This window comes from Harmonia axyridis, chromosome 5, assembly GCF_914767665.1.
Source record: "Harmonia axyridis chromosome 5, icHarAxyr1.1, whole genome shotgun sequence".
In the NCBI taxonomy this organism is placed as follows: Eukaryota; Metazoa; Arthropoda; class Insecta; order Coleoptera; family Coccinellidae; genus Harmonia; species Harmonia axyridis.
In genome coordinates this window covers 39335921-39361733 of record NC_059505.1, presented here as the reverse complement: position 1 = coordinate 39361733, position 25813 = coordinate 39335921, and the positions used below count along the sequence as shown (strand labels likewise).

The window sequence follows — 25813 nt, the reverse complement described above, 5'->3', positions numbered from 1 at the left end:
ATTCATAACCCCCAAATCATTGTTTATTTGACAACCACCAATATTGACAGCTTAATGTCACTGTAAATGAACGATTAGAAAACCACAATATTCTTATAAGACCAAAATTTGTTTTGTTGTTTATCACCGCTATTACTTCGAAAGTTATGTAATTTAGTAAGAAACGCATATATAACGAAACCACAATTAATGAACTCATAAAATGGGTGAAATTATGGTATAAGCGAAGCAAAAAAATTATGGTATAAAGGAATAATGTCTTCCAGTGGATTTGTAGGAACTTGGGAGGTATATCATGATAACTACTACTGTTTTATCGATAACATTCATAATTTTATCATTTTAGGTCATCAAGTGTGAACCTTGCCAAGAAAAAACCTCATTTGAAGGGTAAGCAGCAATAATATTATTGAGCAAAAATATTGTTTATGGTTTTCTGCGATGAACTAATCAAAAATTGTATTTTAGGATCCGTTTTCGTCTAGATCCCGAAGGCGAAGTTACCTGGTATCTACCAGAAGAGCTAAAATTGATACCTCTCTTCAATTGCACGATTTATGATACAAACATCCCATTGTACTCTTCACCTGAATCTGCTTGGGTCAGATTTGGAGAATATGAAGGTCAAATAATAGAATTCGAGGTAGTGGAATGAATAAATATTTCATTAGTGAAAGATTATTAATTTTGGATTTTTCAGAGTGATCAGAGGAAACCCAAAGAGAGTGTTATACTCAAAGCTGAGGGGCTATATACCTTACATTGTAAAAGAGTTCCTGATGAAATTTCAGAGGATAAGTATCAAGTTTCTTTCACTTTGTTGCCTGCCTTAGAAGAAGGATTTTTCTCAGATGTTACCCTTATATCTAGTAATAATAAACAGGTAAGAATCCGTTTCAAATCCCCGAAATAGAGGTTTGGCTTAGAAAATATTCACCTTAGGAAAAAATTCATTTTTCACCATTGCACGCCTTTTTTATAATAATTGATCAACTGTTTTAATTCAACAGTTCCAAGCACACTCCTTGATACTTGATGTCATTGGAAAGGGAACGAACTGGCATTCCAAGTCTCATTCCTTGAGTAACCTGGATGAAGATGTCTTAGGTACCATCTTGCATTATATGTACACAGAATGTTTACCTGAAAACCTTAATGAAGAAACTGCTCAAAAAGTGTTATCAACAGCAAACCAACATGAATTCCTGAATAGATTATCTACAACCTGTCAAACATATCTGAAGAATCAAAATTTAAGAAAACGTAAGTCGTTACTTATTATTTGAGAGATTTTTTTATCTCTCCTCTTCTTTTGTAGAAATTATCGATCTCGTGGATGAAATCCATAATTCTTTGGATAAACTTATTGAGCATATAAGACCGAAGCATTCTTTAGCAGTTGAATATCTAATTGCGAATCCAGACCAGTTGTGTTTAATGATCAAAAACTGTATAAGAGACGCAGGAGTTGGTATGTTGAATTGAGTTACGCTCACCATATTATTCATTACCTTTTTCTTTAAGGGTTCATCAAACTCATTGAGCTCTGCGATTTGTACAATAAGAAGAAACCAGAGCTGACCAAAAAAGAACAATATACAATCATTCTTTATGGCAAATCCAGATTTTTCATTCTAGTTGCCCAAGTTACTCAGTTTTTGGAAATTTTGAGGGAATCTTATGGCTCCATGAGTCCCTACCAGAAAAATGAAATTGCTACATTTTTAGTTCCAGAAGTGAGTTGAAACACACCCAAAGATATTAAAACTTTCTAGAAATAATTAATTTCTCATTCAATTTCCCCAATAATATAATCAGTATCAAATGCCTGAAGTTGAACTTGCAAATGGAAAGCTTGACAATCCATCGAGTGGTATTCTTCAAGAATCATTAAATTTTCAGGTTTCTGGAATATTAGACATGCTCACTGCTCTCCTCATGCAGATCAATGATGCTCTAGAAAGAATAATCAACTGTTTAGATGTAAATGAACTGAATAAAACTAGGTCGTCTTTTGGGAACTCTTTTTCCCATTTTCTATATCTAAAAGAGGTGCAGTTTTTCAAGAAGTTTAGTGAGACCGTTTTTTGCAGTTACGAGTTACTTAAGCAGAAAAGGTGAGGTTAGATTTCAATAAAATATACACATATTATTTGAAAGAGTACTTTTATAAGTACTCTATACTCAGTAAGAGTACTGTCAGGCACAAACCATTGGTTTAATTGACAGTATTTCTTGAAAATTACTGTACTAAATTTAGTAAAATAAATTACATTGATTGATTGATAATGATAATTTTTGATTGATAAAAAAAGTTAGGTTAGGTCAGGTTATGTCTTTTCATTCTTATTCTTTATTCTTTATCTCCCCCTTTTGAAGGAGGATCCCAATGCATAAGGGGAATATCATGTATTTTGTTCCAGGCGGAGTTTCGCAGATATGTCAAATGCCCAGAAAGTACGTTCCATCTCCATGAACATCGAGGAAATTGCAGACGAGATGCCAATGTTTCTGATGGCACGTCTGGAAGAATTGATGGATTACCGGGATAAAATACTGGCTTGGAGGGATTTCAAGTTCTTCTTCCAGACTTGCACCAGTCAAATATCCAGTTTCATGAAACTAATGGTGTCCTACAGAAGCGAACTTCAAGAAGCCGCTTCTCAAGTTTGCGAACTGGTACAAAGAGACGTTTTCATTCAATCAATGCAGAATCTTGGAATATTGGAACCAAACTGCAGTTCATCGAACCATGACGACTTGCCTAAATCTACAGACAATTCTAAGAGTGCTTCCCAAAGGCCTGCCCATAAGGTGAGATATTCGTTGAATTTTTAAGCGAATTTGGTCAATTGGGTTCGACTCAATGATGAAGAATTTATGTTAAAAGTATCATGATACTCTAAGTTTTCATGGAATATTAGCCCAGCAAAAATGTACATGCAAAATTTACTGAATACCAATGAGTAATTCTCCTTCAAATGAGAATTGAGTATTCTTTGAGAAATGTATATTATAGTTATGGTCCATATAGCGCCTAGAATTTCAGAGAAGTTACTAGTCGTTTTCAATGTTTCAGGTAACCTGCTTCATATTTATGGACTGCTTGACACTTGTCATTGGTCGACCAGATTTTCATTTGACAGAATTTTGTAGGTTATAAATGGTTGATCTCTTTTAATTTGTAAAGAACTAAATAGCTTTGAAGGGTATTTGTTTCATAATTAAAATAATAAAGTTTTTGCGTGTTAGATGTCATGGAAAATGTTCATAAAAAATAATCTAGAAATTAAAATGACAACTGCCAAGCCGAGTGGGCGTGGTTACAGAACCTAACCAGAATAAAAGTACGGTTGCTCTGGTGACACATAACTCACTGAAGTTTGAGGAAATTGTCATCGGTTTTTGATGAATTTGACATATACAGACCACCAACTCACTAACCATAGAAACCAAGGTGATGGGATATATGGACCTTACCCTATATGAAATGAAATTTATTCATTTGAATGATTCTAGTACTGAAGTTTCCAGTAATAACCGAAATTGAGGAGAATTTCCCATTTTTACAAGTGCATGAAAACTGCTTTCTTCTTTAATCTCTGCGATTTGCTGTTGCAGATAAATTTAGTGGAATCCCTATGCGTTGCTCCGACATGGAATAACAGCACGCTGTCAAAAAGTTTGCTAGAGCAGTTTAGGAATTCCGCCAATACCGATATGGAATTTGAGATAGTGAATTATGCAGAAGGAGATTCTCCAAACGAACTAAACGCTATTCCTGTTGAGGAACCCTGTATCATAAAAGCGCACAGGGTGGTTGTGGCATCTAGATGCGACTGGTTTAGGAAAGCTCTGCTTTCTGGGATGAAAGAAGACATAGATAAGTGAGTAATAAACATTAAAATAGAGTAAATTATATATGATGACTTTAACCACTTCAGGAAAATTGTTATTCATGAGACTAACCCGGAAACTTTCAAGATCTTCCTCGAGTATCTGTATAGTGGAAAGTTATCGCCTTCCTCGATTACCCACGAGCAGTTGGTAGATCTGGTGGTGTTGAGTGACAGATTTGAGGTTGACTCGCTCAAACAAGCCTGCGAGATGGCGCTGGAAGTCACAATTGACACTGAAAACGCCATCTATTTGTTGAGCTTGGCTGATAGTTATAATGCTAAAACTTTAAAGGTAATGTATGACTGATTTCCTTTTATCTCTTTGTAGATAATTCAATCTATTTAAATCTGTGTATCTTCTAGGTGAATTGTTTGGATTTCATCGCCAAACACCAAGAACTAACGGAAACAGATTTATTTTTTGAGCTACATTCCGAATTGCAAGTTGTTATCTTCGATCACATTTGGACTCGACCTGTAAAAGATCAAGTCAAATCTAGAACGTCGTCTGTAAGACACAGCAGAAGATCTTATAACGAAGCGACGGACATTGATGGTCAATTTTCCAGAATGAACGTAAGTTATAATATCAATATTTACCAGCTTCAAGTTCTATTCATGCAGTAAAACTTTTTAACTCCTTCAAACCAGAATTATCAATACCAATAACCAAATTTAGAAAAGTCGTTAAAAATGAACTGCTGGATCAGCAAATCTAGCCACATTGTTGTCGTATTGTATTTTTGTATTATGGTACTTACTAGTTTATTTGTTTTTTTTTTCTCCTCTGCTGATAATCAAATCAATATTATTGAAATTGTAAAATGTTATTTTTTATATTATTTTTGTTTTATTTTGTTTTTTTTTTTATCTTGTAAACTGAAAAGGTTAAGAGTTTAAGAGTAGCTTTAGCTAATCTTCGCCTTTTCGGAGCAAATGTATGTACATTTGTTGAATAAAGTCGATTTATTATTATTATTATCTAAAATTTTCAGATGCAGCATGCTCCGGAAGTTTTTCAAGATCTGAACAGATTAGAAAGAACCATCTCCCAGATAAGAGATATAATCGGGGAGGATGCCCCAAGAGAGGCCCTCATTCAAGTCATTCTGGCTGCGGATTTTGAACTTTGTCGAGCCATCAATTATTACTTTATTGCCAAAAATAATTAAAAGGAATTTAGATCTGAGTCTCAGATTTATTGCGATTGATTGTTCGGAAGTTGTGGTCTGTGGAGAGTACCATGTTGATGGTAATAGAGAGATTTTGGAGAGAATCGAATGGAAATATTTGTCTAATGGAATATTATAACCCAAATAGCTTAGTACTTATGGATGAAATGGTGAGATTGAAAAGTAAGCTTCCTTTACATCTAACATTTGATATATGTATTTTAATTTAAAAAAATATTTGTTGTTGATCTGATTGTATGAATTTCACTCAAATTTGAATCTATGAAATTCGTCATCTATTTAAAACCAAACCAAATTGATCCTGATAGAATGAAAGTTGTGATGAAATTGATATTAGAAACATTTCAGAATGTTAGTTTCCAAATTAGTCAATTCGAGAAATATTGGTTATATGATTTTGCGTTTGGGTGTTTCAAATTAACTTATTATAACTAAATGTTGATATTGTTAAAGTGAATGTTTATTACAGTTGTTAATTAACTGTTGAATTACTAATAGCACCGATAGATGTTTCGATGATATTTTGTCTGAAGATTATGTCGATGAAAGTTTTTGCTTTTCTTCATTTGAGATGTATGTATTTGTAATTGGTTGAGTGTATTAATTAGTGAGTCTCTCATGAATGTTGTTTTGAAACTTTGAAGATCGTTCCTTACATTTTAATAATATTATATAATCGAATAAGCAAGTGTCTAATTTTGCTTTCTTTGATTACTAAATATTATTGATTGGTTGAAATTTTAATCCCGTTGTATTTATTATCAGTATTAACTTTTTAAATATTTTTGTTTATCTACATTTAAAGCCTTTATGCTTTGTTGAGTATTATACGTAATTCTGCTTGTGATATTTTCGGAATTCCTTTTTTTTTGTGATTATTTCTATTGAAATTTATAGAAAACAGTTTATATTTATGAAGATATCTATTTAAGTTATATTTACTGTTGAGAGTATTAATTTATTTATTGATATATGGATGTGAATATTAAATTTTTCTTCTCCTTAATTATTTGTTTCATTTAAAATCTTCACATTCCTTAGTAAAGCATTTCATGATGCTGTGAAGCCAATTTCTGTAAATTCGTAAGTTTTTTGCCCTTAAAATTCATGGATCTTAAGCTATAAGAGCCAATACCCTTTAACTTTTGATTTTTGAACTGAATAACTAGCAAATAGTTTTATTTGTATTCTATAAATCATGTGATCAAATGAAATTTGGCATTTTAAATCTCGGAAATATTAGGCAATTTTTTTTCGGCATTCTTGTTGACTTTATGATTTTGGTTAGGTCACATTGAATGTCTGCATTCGATGACTCCCTGAAGACTCATTCGAATCATTGTTTGATCCAGGCTTCAGTGGACCTTTCAACATGAGACACCCTGTATTCAGTGTGTTCCTATATGGAGATACAAGCGAAAGTTACATACATGTCATACAAACATGGGCCCACAAACTCTTTGTTTTCGAGATACAGGATGTTATAATTTGTTTTTTCAAGTTTTTTTCTCATAGCACCTTCCCTTTGAAAGATATTCAACTTGAATTTGGCATTGATATTCATAATTAAAGTTTTCATCATGTGATATTCTGAGTTTGATTGCAAATATACAGAGTGATATTTTTTTGGAACAGAGTGGCCGTAGCGGTAAGTGGTAGTCGAAATGAAGAGATTGCAGATGTCATGCAATAAGCATAGGTATTTGTTAACAAAACGCCATTGGAATATTAGTCGATTCGTGTCTGCATCATAAAGTTATTCCCGATTAAACATGTCAGCTTAGAAGCCAAATTCTCGTCATTTGCGGGAGGTTTTAATTTTCTGCTTTAATATGAAGAAATCTGCGACTGAGGCTCATCGAATGCTCGTAAATACCTATGGTTAGGCCGTTATTAGTGAAAGAACGTGCCGAGAGTGGTTTCAATGCTTTAAGAAAGGTGATTTTGATGCCGAAGACCAGCATGGCGGTGAAAGAAAGGTTTTCGAAGATACAGCACTGGAGGCATTACTTGATCAATACTCGTGTCAAACGCAACAAGAATTAGTAGGATCATTGGGAGTGACGCAACAAGCCATTTCAAAACATCTGAAAGTCATGGGGGTGATTGATTCAGAAAGAAGGAAATTGGGTGCCGTACGAGTTGAATCCGATAGATGTCGAACGGCGTTTGTTTCTTGTGCACAGCTGCTTGCAAGGTGAAGATGGAAGGGATTTCTGCACCGCATTGTGACTGGATACGAAAAATGGGTTCATTACGATAATCCCAAGCGCAGAAAAGCATGGGGATATCCCGGCCATGCTTCCACGTCGACGGCCAAACCGAATATTCACGGTTCCACGGTCATTTGGGGTATAGAGTTTTCGTGGGGATTATGAAAACACTGATGGACGACAGAAGAGAATTTTATTGAGGTAGAGCACTTGGAAACATCCTTGAATACTCTACTAACTCAACTGGTCATCACCTCGTAACTTATCTCACTGAGCTCCCCTTTTCCCAGTTTTATACCTGGGTTACAAACATCAAATCATATTGTACACCGTGAATTTCTTCTTCATTTTCTTATTCTCTAAGTTGTATGCCTGTGCAATGGTATCATGGTACCTGCACACTAAATTGGGTAGGGGAAAGATATTCTCCATTTTATCTTTCTGAAAACCTTATGAATGAGAAAGTGGCGGCAAACACGAAGAAAAAAAAATACATTCAGTCATTTCCTCCCAACTGAAAAATTGTAGCTAACCCAATATCTAGACGAAAAAATACAATCAGCTGGCTATAGTATGGTGGATTATAAGACAGCTGGTGCCTCAAATATGAAAAAAAAATATATTCTCAATGACAGCTCTGACAGCGACTCTGATACTGAATCAGAGAGTGGAAGTAACTAAATATTATTGTGCAACATGTGGAGAAAGTCCTTTTCTCGCGAGTGTGGCACTCTCTGATTCATTATCAGAGTCGCTATCAGAGCTGTCTTTGAAAATATTTTTTTTTCATGTTTGAGGCACCAGCTGACGAATAATCCACCATGCTATAGCCAGCTGATTGTATTTTTTCGTCTTGATATTGGGTTAGCCACAATTTGACAAATTTTCAGTTGGGAGGAAAAGACTGAATTTATTTTTTTTTCTTTGTGTTTGGGGGGCTGCCGCCGCTCTCCCCCCAGCAGATTCGCAGCTGACGTTCACGAAGCTTTTTATTACTATTACCTGATGCATTCCACAAATTACCGTTTGAGAGGAACTTGGTCATGTATATCTGTTACTGGCTCCCGGACTATCAATATAGCCTCGAATTTCGGAAAAAACTACAGAATCAAAGTTGTACGCCTTTGGGACACACTGTAGCGAACGCGACAGCCGGAAATATGTAATTGATTAAGACTTTGAACCTTACCATTTAAGGCTCAAAATTGGGTAATTACAGAGATGGAGGAAGGGCTCCAACCCCCCAAATTCTCTTCGACAGCTACGCCAAATATCAAAACATAAAGTCCCTTCTCCAAAAACTACAGCCACTTCAAAATCCCCAAAAACGTCCAATACTCCCCCGTCGCCTAGAAACCGACCAGATCGCCACACTCTCCCGTCCACCCAGTCATACCTCCAAAGAAACCCCTCGCGAACCCCGAAAAAACCCTCCCTCTCCAACCTGCTGCTACCCCCACCTCTACCGCCGCCGCCTCTTCCCCCGATCGCTCCGGCCGTGGATGGATCAATAGTCCCGCCGCTCTCTCTGCCTGGGCCTGCCCGCGCAGCACAGTCCCAGTCGGCCAGTCCATAGCCATTCCGATCGTCGAGCGTACCAGTCGGCCCCTCGGTCGAAGCAAGCGAGCCAAAGCACAGGCGGAGAGAAGTGGACCGCGCTACGCCAGCCGAGCATCAGCAAGCATCAGGCCGATACGTCGTCGTAGCCTCCTCTACTAACGTCGTCCAAGATCGCTGCGGACAAGGATCGAGGCAGGCAGGGCAGTCGCGACAGCACGGACAACACGTCCAGCCGGACGACTCGTGTATGGTGTAAGCCCGAAGTGCCTCGGATGAACAAGTACGCTCTTCTCGCTGGTAAGTGCAAACGAGAGCTGCTCTCTTCTTGCCTCATCGATTTTGACGGCCGCCAAGGTCTCAGCGCGATGTTGGTCCCCGGGATGATTGTGTTGCCATAGCGCCGCGACTAGGGAGGCTGTTGCTCTTGCTTGTAGATCTTGGTGCCTATGTGATGCTTGCATCTGCTCTTTCGGCTACTAGATTGTTCTTAGTTTTTATGTTTGGTACATTGAAGGCTTCTTAATCTGCTTCCTTTAATTTTTTCCTACTTATTTCTTTAGAGTCTTGCTCTGTAATCAATGTTATACAATCTCACCAAGAGATTGAGTGCATCTTTCATATACAATTGCAGATTCAAATTCCTCTTTCAATTCTAAAGCCTTTGTGCCTAGCTCTGACTGACAACATCAAATATGTATCTGCTTATTTGCTGCAGCCAGAGTTTTCTGATCTTCAAAAAGCTTTTTCCTTGCATTTTTTCCTCTTTTTATCTACAGTTGCAGATGCAAATTCCTCTTTCAGTTTAAATGTCTTAGTGTCTAGCTCTTGCTTTTCGAATATGACTGACACCATCAAAGATAAATCTGCTTATTTGCTGCAGCCAGAGTTTTCTGATCTTCAAAAAGCTTTTTCCTTGCCTTTTTTCCTCTTCTTATTTACAAGTTAGACCTCAGTGGTTTTTTCAGAATCTCTTACATCCGGATATTTTTGTTCTGACATTTAGCTTATACGGGATTTCAAATATTTACATTTACATTTATGTTTTTTTTTTTTTTGAATTGCGTTGGATAAAGTTCTCATTATTTATGAGCGCTCGTTTCTAAAACAGATTGCTATATCTCTATTTCGCCAGGATGGCTGCAGTTTTGAGCCAGACATGGTCCAAAAACTAATCTAAGGAATAATGTAGTAAGTGTTACACCATTTTAAAATCCTTATCGAATGCGCTTACTTTTGAAGTCACTCGCCAAACTGATGTAGTACAATTTTTTTTTTCAGTCGAGTCAGTTAAAGTTGAGCAAAATATTAATTTTGAATATTTGGTTTATCAAAAAGTGACATTATCTTCCAAACTGGAGCAGTTGGCTTAGAATTGAAGGTTACAGGTCACATGAGCTCTATTCAGGATAACATAGGAAAAAAAAGTAAAGATTTGTAGCAACAGGACATCACTTTTTCGAATAAAAAAAATGCAATATAGGTAATTTGAAAAAAAAACACGACTTTTTTTCTAATATATTTATGATGACTACTATGACATAGCCTGTCATCCGATTCCAGGTTAACGTCGACTTCTGGGACACCCTATATAGAATATCTTCGTGTGAATAGTGACCATAAAAATTCAAGCAATATATTATCGAAAAAAATGAGGAATCACTAATATGAAGTCAGCATCTTTTGATCACTCGTTCATTCATGCGTCAGTTGCGCCCTTAGAGTAGGTACTATTATTGAATTAAATTGTTCATTTTCAATTTAGTTTTCATAATTCATATTCTGAAACTAAGTCGGTGATTTCATCAGAGAAATAAACTTAGATAGAGGGAGCTTATGACATTTTCAGTAAGCAAATTTTGTGCCCAACACGAACTATCAATTTTGACATGAAGCGCGCGGGAATGGAAACATATCAGTGATATGATATTTCACTAAATTCGCGAGTTTCTCTACAAAAAACGCACTTCTTATGTCCCATAGTGAATCAAAGTTTCATATTAACTTAAAATACATTGAAATAAATACCTAAATATATCGGAAGTTCAGAAAACTAACTTCAAGCGCGCTAAACGACGTAAACAACCGATGACACTACTGACACTAGGAGAGCAAAAGTTGCCAAACCTTGAATTTCAGCAGGTAGATATAGAAAATAATATATATTCTGCTTATTATAAATTCGAAAATTTGAAGAAATATATGATTACAAATATTCAAATTTGCACAATTAATCGGGAATCACTCAAATAATAATATTTCATTCAATATAATATACATTCCTAATGATATAGTAAAATTGTGGATTTGAAAATATATCACAATCCGACAACGTAATCTAACCATGTTGGGGACATGTCAAAATTGCGTATACTTCCTCTATCTATGTTTATTACTCTATGGTGCCTTCGTAACAAACTTACCCCAAATCTAACAGCCCCTAACCTTTGGAATTTATGAGAAGAGCTTTGTACAATGATTGACACTCACCAGTAATGAACGCGTTAGTGCTTGATTTGGCCAGTCATTGCTGCAAAATTGAAGAATAAATAATCTTATGGTAGAATTATAAGTTATCCTCATTTGGTCTCATTGTTTCCAATAATAGACTAAATAAATGGAATGAAGAACCTAGCCAAATTCCACCATAAACTTCTTCATTCACTTCATATATTTCATCGATTATTTTCTGGTTCAGTACCTGGAAATAAAAATTCTCATCATTTTTCATCTGAAGTGGAACCTCGTAAAAGAAGCTTTTTCCGCATCATAAAACTTTTATGAATCCTTCTGGCAACTAGACATATTTACATATCTAATGTAATAACTTGCACATCGTGTTAGAATTGTATTTTCTCTCACAGCTTTTGACGTTAGAAGAGTTTCGAATTGTTCAATCAATAAAATAAATGAATAAATAGATCCTTCTTCACTCTGAATTTGAGGAAATGATTAACACGAAAGGTATTTTATCTTATTTATTTATCTATTTTGCGAAATATTTTATCTTTGGGAAATTACAGTTTTTATTATTCCATGAAATATGACATTTCGACAGGGTTAAGAACCAAATATTCGTCATTAAAGATAACAAACGTAAAAATCACTGAAAACTGGGAGTGTTTGAGCGCTCCTTCATTCATTTGCCAATTGCACCCTTGGAGACCACAAATACTCCAAAACACACTTATGTGACATCCAAGTATGCAATTGGTACATAAATTAACGGGCGATAAAAAGATACTGACTTCACATCAGTGATTTCTTCTTTATTTTTAGAAATTCTGCTGGAATTTTCTATAGTTCTGACTACGGCATTAACACAAAATTTCGCTAGAAACTTGCGATAGTTTTTTCTTTATAAACAAGCAAAATCTCAACTGGATTGAATCTGTAATCACTAAAATATTGGATATTTCTTTCTACATATAAATACAAATTTTCATTTGGATCGAATATGCAGTTTTGAAATTAACAGGAAAAAAATTCCAGGTTATACAGCGTGAGTCAATAGTGATCGATCAGTAACTCTTGTTAATTTGGGCATTTCTATTTGAAAAAACAGTATGGTATCGTATTTTAGAACTTTCGGACCAGCAGGTAGAGTCAAAAATAATTTAAGCTTATTCGCTGAGTACTGTCGATTATGTCAAAATTTGAATCATTTTCCTAGCTATTAATTCATAAGAGTTATCGACCGATCAAGCACTATTGACTCACCCTGTATATTCAAGATATTCTTCTTGAATTTTCTATGTTCTATGCATTCGAAGCTCAGAGTAATTAACCTAGACAGAGGGAGCATATATCAATTTCAATAAGCAAATTTTGTCCCCAACATGAACTATCAAATTGGACATGAAGCGCGCGGAAATGAAAACATATCAGTGATACGATATTTCACTTAATTCGCGAGTTACCCCACAAAGAACGCACTTCTTATGTCCCATTGTGAATCAATGTTTCATATTAACTCAAAATATTTTGAAATATATACCTAAATATATCAGAAATTCAGAAAACAAACTTCAAACGACGTGAAACAACCGATGACACTAGGAGAGCAAAAGTTGCCAAACCTTGGATTTCAGCAGGTAGATACAGAAAATAATGAATAGTCTGTTTATTATAAATTCGACAATTGGGTAAAATATCGGATTCCAAATATTCAAATTTGCATATTTAATCGGGAATCACTCAAATAAATATATTTCATTCAATATAATATACATTCATAACGATATAGTAAAATTGTGGATTCGAAAATATATCACAATCCGACAACGTAATCCAACCATGTTGGGGACATGTAAAATTGCGTATACTCCCTCTATCTATGTTTATTATTCTATGGGCCGGACAGACAAACCGAATACGCTCTATTAGTGTGACGTCACACACCGCCATTTTTGGTTCTCCTGTCAGTGTTAGGAATCCAAACAAACAAATTGTCATTCGCATTAGTACGTTGTCGTTGAAGACATTGGCTTATTTTGATAAATAAGAATATTTAAGGAACGATTTTACTATTAATTGATAGACAGAAGGCACGAGATCAATGCCAGTAAGTTCGAACTTGAAGTTCAACTAATAAACACGGCTTTTTACAAAATCTGGGGAATGATACAGGATTCAAACTTACTGGTATTAACCTCGTTCTGTCTGTCTATCAATTAATACTGAAATCGTTCCTCAAATACTCTTATTTATGAAAATAAGCCAATTCCTTCAACGACACCGTACTAATTTGAATGACAATTTATTTGTTTGGATTCCGAACGCTGACAGGAGAACCAAAAATGGCGGTGTTTGACGTCACACTAATAGAGCGTTTTTGAGGGTGGATTCGTGTTCAGCAACCATTTCCGGCACAAAATTCGAAAAATCCAACATTGCAAAAACGAGCGCTCAAGAAATAAAGATATTCAAAACCTTCACAATTTACATATACAAAGTTCATATTACATTCTGAAACCAGACCTCCCGCTTATAGAGCAGTTCCGGAAAGCTGGAAAACTCGAAAAAAAAAATCGCAATAACGATTCGATTCGCCTTTCGACTGGCTCGTTCGCTTTCCTCACCTTCCACCTATTTTTAGCGCGCGTTATTTGTTGGTATTTCTAATAACGCGGAGTTCGCGAAAACCCATCCAGCAGGCCAGGCTCTTGCAAATTCCGATACTGGAATCGTACTCGCCTATTTGGCGTGCAAATATTTGAGCGGCAAACAGCGGGATTGATCCAGATAATAACTGCAAATAAGGAGACGACCTCAGACGTCTACAACAGGCCTTTCCGGGCCCTGTTTGCATCTGGGGCATAATCTGACCGAGAATTGGAAGATTAGAACCACGATATTGTGATTCGTTTTCGTTGCGTTCGATAGTTCGAAACTTGCGCTTTCGTTTCATAATGTGTCTTACGACTGGACGTTCGTAAAGACGATAATTCTCTAATAGTTACTAACAAGTGCGGAAAGTAGTAATTTTCCGCAAGAAACTTGCAACTTGTTGCACCATCTTGCTCCTCTTGCACATCTCTTCCAATTCCATATAATTAATATTTCAGGCCCAAAAAATTGTAATCATTTAGCTATAGCGGTGAGAATTGACGTTTTGTGCGAAACCTTCATTTTTAAAGAAATACTGGCCAATCTCTCCACCCAACCAAATTGCACACTATACTAGTGACTTTTTCTGGATGTTATGGTCTCCCAGCAGTTACATGAGGATTTTCACTGCCCCATATGCAACAATTTTGCTTGTTTACATAGCCACCAAGTGAAAAATGAGCTTAGTCGCTGAAGAAAATCTTCCAAACGCTGTTGGTCAAGCACTCAATCGTCATATGTTCTTCTCTTCTTTAGTTTTTGTGTCAACTGAATCTTATAAGGATGGACATTCAAATCCAGATGCGAATTACCCTATAGCGTGCCGTAATAGAGGCCCAAATATTGTGCGCGCCGAGGAATGGATAATTTTGTATACACTTTCACTTACAGCAGCAATATTTTCAGTAGCGTGTACATTTCAATGATGTATGGGCCTTAATACATCAGTAACAGATCAGTCTCTTCGATTGTTTTCACTGTCTTACCAATTGTAAGCTCAGATGGATGATTATGTTGACCATAATCTGCACGTAATGTATGAAACGTGCATGCTACAGAATCATTATTTTTGTAGTAAGTTTTCACGAGTTCAGCTTCAGCAGTAGAAAAACGATCCATATTGTTAAACGAATAACCTTCAAGCAAACATAAGAGAGTTCTGTTTGACATATGTCTTTGAAACAGGGCTTCGAAATCCGGACCACGACATGAGCTGTGTTCAGCAGATAGAGCAGTTGCAAATCTGATCCCTGATCGCTCACAGATCCTAGAGTGATCAGAGAGCGGTTTTCTAAACGGTTAGAAAACACCAAACATCTAAAACCCCAGCTTTGACAGTTTTCACAATGTGTTGTGCCTAGTGAGCGTAATCAGAAGTCACTCAGCAAAACGGTATCCGCTCACTAAACACGTTGAGTATGCGCTCACTGATCATATTGGTTCAGCGATAATTCTTCCAACTGGTTTACAACTGTTGTGTACTCTGAACGCAGCCATGGATAAACCAGTATAACCTACTGAATACAAATGACATAAGAAATGTCAAAAATCGTCATCATCATTACGCGTTCCTCAGAAAGATCGCCTAAGTAGCTCCGCTTCTGATAGGTATCAGGTTTGGTAAAGTTAGTATTCTCTGCTGGACAGGTTGATCCTTTTCTTGACAGCAATAGGTTCTGTGGGTCCTTCTTGAAGGTTACGTTATGATGAGAGACAACTTTATGTTATAATATCGATTTTTATTTCCAAGTTTGCTTAAGGTATTATTACTTTTTTATTCTCAAATATATGGGAAATTTATTCAGAGTAACATTTCAGAATGTTTATAAACGTATGTTTCAGTTTCCATCATTACTATATTTGAAATTTTAATATCATCCCAAAATCACTGTCACAACGGTCGCAAATGTCAGTTACTCAACATGTTATCAAAAAGTAGCATACAATAAATTCGCTACCAAAGATGGCGACCGCTTCGTAGCATACGCTCCATACCGGAAACCGATAGAATGTGTTCAGCAGAAAATTCATAGAATATTGACAACTGTTCCACAACTGTTGAGTCTGCGCCCATTGCTTTCGACGAATAACCATCATAGGGATCCAGCGATTGCGTAACACAGAAAAATAATCCATAACCTCAATGCGAGTCCGAAACCTAACCTCATGGAGGGTAGAGACAAGGAGAATAATTTTCCTGTTTCAAAAGTGTCCGTTGAACTGACCCAAATTGGGGGCGCTAGTGTAGCTAGAGGGTGAACTTAATAGGAAACGTCATAAGGAACTGATAGAGATAAAGCCAGAAGTAAACAAAGATGAAAGTATGTTCGCCTTCTTGGATTGGTACATTAGTGCCTCCTAAATTCCTTTTCCGCTGGACACTTCCTCAACACTTCTACCATAAGATATTATTCTCATTATCTCTACCCTCGAAACCTAACCTAACATAACCTACTGAACACAAATGACATAAGAAATGTCAGAAATCATCATCATTACTTCAGACGAATTGTCATTATAGAGATTCGCCGATTGTGAAACACAAGAGAAATGAAATAACCCATAACCACAATGCTAGTCCGAAACCTAACCTAATTGCTTTCAATGAATTACCATCATAGAGATCCATCAGCGATTGCGAAACACAAAAGTAATAACCCATAACCTCAATGCGAGTCAGCGTTTAGTTAAGCTTGCGGAGTTTCCGTGAATTTTCCGACGGGAAAGCCAACGGCAGAAGGCCGTTTCCATAATTAATTTTCACGTCTTGGTCTCGAGCGCTGCGAAACGGAAGGAAAGCGCCATAACGTCGGCCCCGTTCAATTGCGACATTGTGCCCTGGCCGAAATTGCGAACCGGACTGTTAAATTAACGATTGTTCTTGTGCGAGGCGAATGGCTACTCGCCCCCGGAGCTCGACAACACGAATTTACGCGCTTTCCGGCCCTTCGAGTTTAACGAAGTCCGGACGCTGGCGCGGACGCCGATAACTCTTTCTCTCGGGGCAGTAAACGGAAATGGTTTCGATTGGGCGATCCGCGGAAGACTGACGTTTTTTAAATCGCCATAATTCGGTTATTTTTTGCTCGAAAGTTGAATTTATTCACGCAGAAATGTTGGTACTTACGTGCCATTTGAGATAATTAACTTTCTTGTGTAGTTACTCTTTGTTTGACCGAGAGATGGCGTCGTGGGCTATGCATCTCTCGGAAAGACGACACCACTTGGACCTACGCCCAACCGTGCTCAGCTCAGGCCATGTCATATCATAGTCTGATATGGAGTTGAAGATGTATATGATTCTGGTATATGACAGGGAACTGATGATTCTCGGGATATACTGATATAACAAGCAAGGATAATGGGAAGTAGGACAGCCAGTGAAACACAACTTTTTAACTGGCTGTCCTACTTCCCATTATCCTTGTTTATTATATACATTGCGAAGGACGTGAAATTGTTGATAGGATATACTGATATATGATGTATATACTGTATATATGATGTATTTACTGATATATATGATGTATATACCGATACATGATGTATATGATACTGAATCATGACTGTATATGACAGGGAACTGATGATTCTCGAGATGAATCATACCGCATACTTCTGAGAGAGCGCGAACCTTCGAAATTGGCGTTGCCAAACTTCTTCTTTTAGTTACTCTTCTTGTGAAGATTAGCGACAACCATGGCAACCCCTCTTTTGGGAGGTGTGAACTAACGTTTGGACATTCATCCCTGTCCAGCCCCTCATATTCTTCATTCAGGAATTTTGTCTCCTTTCTGGTTCTCGATTTCCCTCTATTTCGCTCTTTATGATCAACTGGAGCAACTGATACTGATCACCCCTCAACACGTGACCGAAGTAGGCCGTTTTCCGCCTCTCAATATCTCTATCTACCTGCTCTAACCCTGTCTGGCTCTCTCTCTTTCGACCCTATCCAAGAAATCTTAAACATTCTGCGAAGACCCATATTTCAAAATGAATCTTCAGAGAATTCATATAACCATTCGATGACGTAGTTTCACGTTCAAGAATACGTTGCTTAGTAGTCTTTTCATTAGCTCAAATGTTGATGTCTATTCTTTATCTTATTTCGATGTCTGAGTCTGGACTGTCAGTCCAGCATCCCAAGTACTTGATTTCGTTCACTTTTTCTATGCTCCGGCCTTATATTATTGGCCTTCGAGATTACCACGACCTATGTCTTTAGTATTCACGTCCCCTCTTCTAGATAGCATCTATTATCTTTTGTGTCGTTAGCATATCTTACGCTGTTCAGCATCACTCCGTTAACCTTGACACCCTCTTCGATATCCTTAAGCGCTTCCTGGAAAATTTCCCCAGAGTATAATATATTGAACAGAGGTGCTGAGAGAATAGAACTCCACCTGGCTTCTCTCTGCATTTCAACATCCTCCGATATGTTCGGTTCTATTTTGATATTCGCCTTCTGGTTCCACTAGAGATTTCTGATGGTGTTGATTTCGTTATAGTCTCTACCTTTTTTTGACTTGAGTGAGAAAGATAATAACGGGTAGATCACTATCTAATAGCTGGAAGGATTATACTATAAAACGCCTAAGAAAATTTCAACTAAATAATGAAATTGTTAGTATATTTGATGCCATATTAATTTCATCAGATTATATTAGAAAAAAAAGCTGAATTTGTTAAACCACAAGATCTCGGTAGCCAATTCGCTCTATTAGTGTGACGTCACACACCGCCATTTTTGGTTCTCCTGTCACTGTTCGGAATCCAAACAAATAAATTGTCATTCAAATTAGTACGGTGTCGTTGAAGGAATTGGCTTATTTTCATAAATAAGAGTATTTGAGGAACGATTTCAGTATTAATTGATAGACAGAAGGAACGAGGTTAATACCAGTAAGTTTGAATCCTGTATCATTCCCCAGATTTTGTAAAAGCCGTGTTTATTAGTTGAACTTACTGGCATTAATCTCGTTTCTTTTGTCTATCAATTAATAGTAAAAACGTTCCTTAAATAATCTTATTTATCAAAATAAGCCAATTCCTTCAACGACAACGTACTAATTTGAATGACAATTTATTTGTTTGGATTCCGAAAACTGACAGGAGAACTAAAATGGCGGTGTGTGACGTCATCACCAATAGAGCGTATTGAGAAGCGTGTATCCTTTTTTAGTAATGACGTAGTTTTTACTTGTCAATTGCGGGATTTTCAAAATGTAACCTCTTATTGAAAAATCCTTTATTTACACAATTCGAATTAACTGAACTCAATTCTGTTCGATAAAATGTCATTTACATTCGAGTCCAATTCTTATTGTCTGCGAATTGATTAAATTTCAATCTGTATACACGTTTCGAACCACGAAATCGACGCGAGAACATAAATTTCGATGGTTTATTATTTTTTATGCTCCGAAACTGTCACGTTTCGTGATACGAATAGATTTCTATATGTCCCACTTGTTGTATCGAATGGCGCCAATTATCGGTTATTGGCAGTTCTGGCCGGAACACAGAAGATTATAAGCTTCCGAATCGTCCTTTCTGCCGGCGGGGGTTCCTGCGTCTCACACGACCGGATTTGACAGATTTATGTCACGTTTCAATAAACGAAATGGTCCTTTTATTGATTTTTTATTGTTTGCGACTCGCCTTATTGATACGTTTTCCTGCCAATTCTGCGCTGATTCTGCCGACGCAATGTCGTTCGCAGATTTCTATAGTAGTCCAGTCAAGGGCGTCGATATTTTTTTTCTTGGGGGATAATCGAAGAAAAAATCATCAATTATTTTACCAAAAATAAATACTTACAAAAGGAGCCAGAGTATTTATTGCCCAACACTACTTTTCAATGAACCCTAGTATTATAACGGATCGTCTCTGTTACCAGAATGTGTAGATTTGGTTGTTTCTATTGGCTGAAAAGTCCATCTTTCAGCGTATGCCGATCGATTTGGTTACTTTCATTGGCGACAACTGTTACTGTTCAATCATCTTTCTAATGATTTTCATAGACCAGTGCGCGCCGTAGGTGGATTAAAGAAATGAGTGTTTTACTCGGTTTTAGTTCGTTGTGTAACTGATATTTTCTTTTTATTTGGCTGAATTATATTCAAACTGGCTTGAGCAGCAGGAAACTTATAGACTTACCAGTCATTTCGAATAGAACCCAGTATGCTAGTCGATCGTTATATGAAATAGTATGTGTCGATTTGGTCACTTTCATTGCTCGAAACAGTACACGTGCTGCCGCGTGGCAATTTCATCGTTCTTCTTGTTGGGAATTGTGCTCATCTTCCACATCTCATCATTAGAACTCGTTTGGGAAGTTATTAAGAGAATAAGAGTTAAAGAAAATTTCTTTGAGCATGTTAAAACACTGAAGATGAATAAAGATTGTGTCATCATAGTTCATAATGTTCCTTGCACTAGTATATTATAGGTCCGGAATATAGAATAATAAAATTTTAACACAGTAGAATAACATAGTAGCAGATGTGACAAAAAAATTCACATCGCAAATTATTATTTTCAGCTCAACGGTTTAAAAAGCGTGCGCTCATGGTTGCGGTATGACATCAAATGATAACTGAACAAGCGTTTTTATAGAGTCTTTCCAGTAACATTGGAAGAACTATAACTGATTTAGATCAACATGACTGGACTATAGAACGAGTTGCCGGAGAAGTTTAAATTAAGAGCTACTAAAATAATCCGCACTTTGATCGGGGCCGATGAAAACACATCAAAGTGCGGCATAATTATTTGGAATGGTTCGCAGTTATAACCGGTCATAATCATAATTTACATCACGTCGATCAGGAAATTGAGCTTTAATGAGATCGCTCGATCCGTATTCCTAGAATATTAAATATTTAATATATCGGATAAAAATTGACTCTATACTAATGGAAACGTATCATCGTTAGATATATCATTGACTATTCAACTACAAATAGAATTAATCGACTAAAGTAAAGCTACATGTACGATGATTAGTGGGCTTTGGAATAGATGGAGAAAAATAATGGTTTTTTTGAAAAAAGTCGAGTTCGTGCTTTGAGTAATGTGGAATACAGAATAACGGAACTAACATGCCAATGTAGATTTAGCAATCTTAGCATATTGGTGATGTAATTCAAAAATACTGCGATGGATGTACGACATGATTGTAAGACCGATAATAATTTATGGGCCAATAGTTTGGCATGCCAAAGCAAGTCAGAACAGCTTGAGGAGAGCCCTTGGTATAATTCAAAAGTTAGCCTGTGTTAGTATCACTGGAGCTATGAGAACGTGCCCAACTAGGGCATTGGGGATCAGTACAGATATACTCACATCCTCACACCTCTTCATCTTGTGATAGATAGGTCAGCCCATGAGGCCTCCAGGAAAACAACCCTCTGAGCAATTTCATATCATCAGCGAAACTTTCCAGTGTAGAGATGTTGAAAAAAACTACCATCGAGCAAACTTTCACTATGATGATAAATAGAAAAGAAGATTCGGAAAGGGAGTCCACAATCCCAGCTCCCAAAAAGAATAGCTACCATCAAATCATATACAGATGGTTCTTGATCCACAAGGGAGACTAGCGTTGGAGTAGGCGAGGCTGGCATCAGATGCTCACTGTAGTAAGGCTGCTGTCCAAGAGTCTTTCAGACAGATAAACTTGCAATCGAAAGCTATGTGGAAAAGAACATAGTAAGAAATATGATATAGATATACATTCTGCCAGTCAAACTGCAATCAAAGCATTGATTTTTTTTGGGTGCCCAAGGAAACTCAACGAAATAGACAAGAACAACAAGGTCTATTTCTGCTCACTCAGGAATTGAAGGAAATGAAGATGCCAACACACTTGGGATATATGGAGCACAAACTCCTTTCATTGAGTCAGAATCTTTTCGTGGTATAAGTAAATGAAAAGTTTCAGTAGGAAGAAAAAACCGAAAGAGCAGAATCAGGCAGAATCTTCCTGAATTGGATCATTTCAAAGAGTTTCTACGAAACTTTGATACTGTGAGATCTCAGAAGTATCTGGATCTTAGCAAGAATATGCTACACCTCCTCACTGGATTCCTTACAAGGCATTATCGCCTCAGGAAACAACTCATGAGAAAGAGTGCAGCAGAAAATGATGAATGATTGTGTGGGGAGGAGGAAGAAACTCTGGATTACCTGGTGGCGAAATGCCTCACCATTGACAGCCAACGTAAAAAATGCTTTGTTAAAGAGACTTGTTGAAGTGAGAAAGTAACCTTCTTGAAGACATATCAGATACTGTAGTTCATTGTTGCTCAGGAACTGGAGGGGGGCCAGCTGTAGACTACGATGACTAATGGTGAGAACAGCTCTGATGAGGGGCACAATAGACCATAAGGGCACACTGCAATAAAACCCACCTTAAATTTACAATCTACAATAACAAAATTTTTTTTCGGTTCTTAATTTATGGTGAATTGAATGTATCAATATGGAGACGTCGGTAAACGATTAAAGCGTCGATAAAATCACCAGTGACCAAGACCTACCCGGCAACAGATATCATAACTAATCCAGAAAGCTGGATCGTGCAAATTTATTACTCTCCAGTTGAGTTGAATCTCCCGTCATACGAAATATCGATCTGGCAACACCGTATGCGGATCGTATACACGTCTGCTTTCCGGGAATGGAAATTCCGAATGATGGATCGATCCGGTAATGGCCGTTGCATTGCCGACGATAAGCCGTTTTGTTAGTTTCAATCACTGCGGAGAGAGGGAGGCTGGGACGGTGACAATGGATTGGTTTGACGGCAGCTGTCGCGATCAAAACAATATGTCGGGCACGCCAGACGAGGAAACCTGCTGCATTCGCTGCGACGTTATCGTTTTTCACCACGCTGAACCTCGTCGAAGATGATGTTTGTCGCTTTCTACGTATTTTGATACGTTTTGTACATATTGTATGATTCTTTCTTCGAAGAAGACACGAGTCGACTCAAGTTTCAAGCTCGGTTTCAAGTGTTATGACCGGTTGGACACGCACCGCTCGTAGTCTGGCGAACGACTGACAGAGTTTTGAGATCTCATCTCAAATGAAGAAGATATTCAATGGTTATTAAAGTATTGATAAGAAGTGGTTTGAAATCGAGTCGAGCTCAAGTCAAGTAGTAGTATTTCAATCTCAAGTCAAGTCAGGTATTAATTAATCAAGTATCATATCAAGCTACTTGATTTTAAGCATTTTATTGTGATGTTACATCAATAAAAAACATAACGAAATGAGGAGCAACCTTGCAAGAACACTTTTATTTATTGAACGTATTGTATAAAAGAACCGAAAATATCAAAGTTTTTGAAATAGAAACATAAATTAAATCATAACAAAATGAAAAAATAATTAAAAAATAAAGTTTCTTAATATTGAGAAACCTCCAGGCTTTGTTTGATTTCATAATTTTCCATCCACGATCTAAGACACATGAGGCATCTTATAGATTTGTCGCCTAACTTATTGCCGGTTTTTGTATAGTATATCCAAAGTCACTTGAACTAGTCTATAAAAACGCTTGGCCATAGGTGTCTCTTTGCAGTGGATAACGCGATCCGCTAATAGCGAGGTTTATTTGAAAGTATTGTTAGGCAATAATTTCACTGGCCCCAAAGGAATTTCTGAAAACTTGGACAACCCTTGTATGATCGAAATATTCTGGCTTCCTCCAAGTGACTTTGGATATACTTTAACTGTAAGAGCAGCTCTGGAAAATTGTCCTTCAAAGGAGCTGAAGAAGCTGGCATTGATAAAATATTCTTGGCTATTTTGGCTAAGTTTGGAAAGATGTTTTTGAAACTACCATAATCCACCAATAAATTCAATAGAAATGTGAGAAAACTACTGATAAAGTCACACTGGCGAATGTTTCAGTCTCTCGGCGCTCGCGGAATCCCCTTATTTAGTCTAAGCGCGCACGAGATTGCAAAAATATATGCCGAGCGACGCGAGCATATCAAACTCAAGTAATATCAAGTAGCTTGATATCAAGTCGAGCAATAAATATCTAAAATCAAGTCAAGCCAAGCTCAAGTATATAATTTTTCACGAGCTCGATTTTCAAGTCAAGTAGTTGGTTAAAATGTCAAGCTACTTGGCTTGACGAATCCCAAGTAACCAAAAATGCTACAATAGGTTAGATCTCCCGAAAAAACGGCAGAACCGTCAACACGGCACGCCATCAAAAGTAGTCCCCTAATTGCCCCGGGCGCACAGAAGTTTCCGCCGCCTCTTTGTGAGCACGCGACGTCGAAAATGCTAATTTACCCAACCCGCCTGGGATTGAACTGGGACGGGATCATAAAGTCGAACGAACAGCAGTCATCCCGAAAGGTGACAATTTCGAGTCGGGCGAATGTGGCGCCACCTGCCACCGACATAATTAAATTCCGAAACTCCGGAACCGGGTATGGTCGATCCTGATATTTACCTGCCAGTTTCTGCGGCGGCAAACACCGCAGTTCGGCAAAACTTCGTAGCAGGCGTCGGTAGATAGTAGCTGTATCCGTTCGGTTTGACGGTGACAGCTTTCGTAAGTTGCCGTCTGAAAACGCGAGGTGAAGAGGGGTCGGGGCGAAACGTTGGACCAGTTGGACACGCACCGTTTCGAGAAACGTCGTGTAAGATGATGAAGCGGCTTATGAGACAGCTGACGTTCCTTGATTTTGGTAATCCTCGGAAGTTATATCAGATATGTCGAATTGAAGGGAGGTGTCGGGATTTTGTTCGAAATCTACTTGCTTTAGTTTATACATGGTGTTCCTAAATTGGAGGTACAAACGAAAATGACACATTTCTCGGAAAATTTTTGGGAAAACAGTCTAAACATGGACTTTTCGAGAAACAGGGTGTTTAATTTTTTCACGTTTTTCTTTTCATTGCATACACCTTCCCTTCAAAAGATAATTAACTTAAATTTGGCATAGACATATATCAATTTAAAGATTTTATCATATTGTGGGTTGTGGTCTTCATACTGTGACTGATGATATTTAGATTTAGATGATATTTAGATCTTATCGATTTTAAGGGTCGTTGTAGCTCGGTCGCAGATACTTTTCGCCGGTCTCGGGAACAGATGTGAAAATCTTTACTCTTCTCGTTGTCGGTGCAAGTGTTGCACATATGTTGTAGTTGTAGACTGGACTGAACTCAATTGAATTATTCGCCCTGAAATGCCGAGTTTTATGAGCATTCAGGCCGTTTTCCATTCGACCGTTAGCAAGGCCTTTCTACGTATCCCTTATGGGTGTGGTTTTGATCATTCCAAGTTTTTATACCGTTTTTAGCATTTTGGTTCGAAATATTTTCGAGGGAATCGATAGATTCCATTCAATATGATATGCTTACTACAAGGTGATATTCTTACAGGAACAGTTCCCGCTTGTTTCCTCCAGAACTTTTTTTATGGACCACTGGCAGTTTATAAAAATGTAAAAAAAAACTTTGGACCTGTACTACACTTTTTGGTTTCTCGTAGTTTTGTCGTATCGATTTCGAGAAAAAATTTCAAACAATTCTATTGTAATCTCCAAGAGAATCCGAATAATTAAAAAGATCCAGTAAGTAAGCTCTGATGACTAAATGAATTATGAGTTTTGGTACTTATCAACCCATTCTATAGCGAAGATTTTTGAAGATTCGATGAACTGGTAATCATCACAAGAAACACCATGTGTCTCGAAAACAAAGCGTTTGCGGGCCATGTTCATAGAACTTTTTTCTTGAAGGGATCTCTGATTTTCCTTTGTACCTCCAATTTAGGACTACACTCTATAAAGAAACCTTTTTTTTT

General features: G+C 37.2%; 2 protein-coding genes and 1 long non-coding RNA gene across 18 annotated transcripts in view; 2 read left to right on the top strand and 1 right to left on the bottom strand.

The window, feature by feature from the left end:
* Window positions 1-66: 66 nt before the first annotated feature.
* Window positions 67-6098, top strand: LOC123680773. The gene is made up of 13 exons (XM_045618846.1): window positions 67-288; window positions 347-390; window positions 469-643; window positions 701-883; window positions 1011-1263; window positions 1319-1471; window positions 1525-1736; window positions 1903-2117; window positions 2424-2814; window positions 3622-3887; window positions 3945-4191; window positions 4263-4475; window positions 4895-6098. The coding sequence occupies exons 1-13, from the start codon at window positions 256-258 to the stop codon at window positions 5069-5071; spliced, it is 2562 nt and encodes an 853-aa protein (XP_045474802.1). The 5' UTR covers window positions 67-255; the 3' UTR covers window positions 5072-6098.
* A 2719-nt stretch (window positions 6099-8817) lies between these two features.
* LOC123680767 (regulator of G-protein signaling 7) overlaps window positions 8818-25813 on the top strand; it is a 71404-nt gene continuing 54408 nt past the window's right edge. For 5 of the 16 annotated variants that reach the window (XM_045618834.1, XM_045618832.1, XM_045618839.1 and 2 more), the window contains exon 1: window positions 8820-9162. The gene's annotated coding sequence lies outside the window, so the exon portion shown is untranslated. Of the gene's footprint in view, window positions 9163-9973; window positions 10054-25813 lie in introns of all 16 variants that reach the window. The other 11 variants (XM_045618831.1, XM_045618828.1, XM_045618825.1 and 8 more) reach the window with 5 other exon arrangements.
* Window positions 11228-25813, bottom strand: part of LOC123680770 — a 58541-nt gene continuing 43955 nt past the window's right edge. Inside the window, exon 3 of the long non-coding RNA XR_006747563.1 lies at window positions 11228-11563. This is a non-coding gene — a long non-coding RNA (uncharacterized LOC123680770). The remainder of the gene's footprint in view (window positions 11564-25813) is intronic.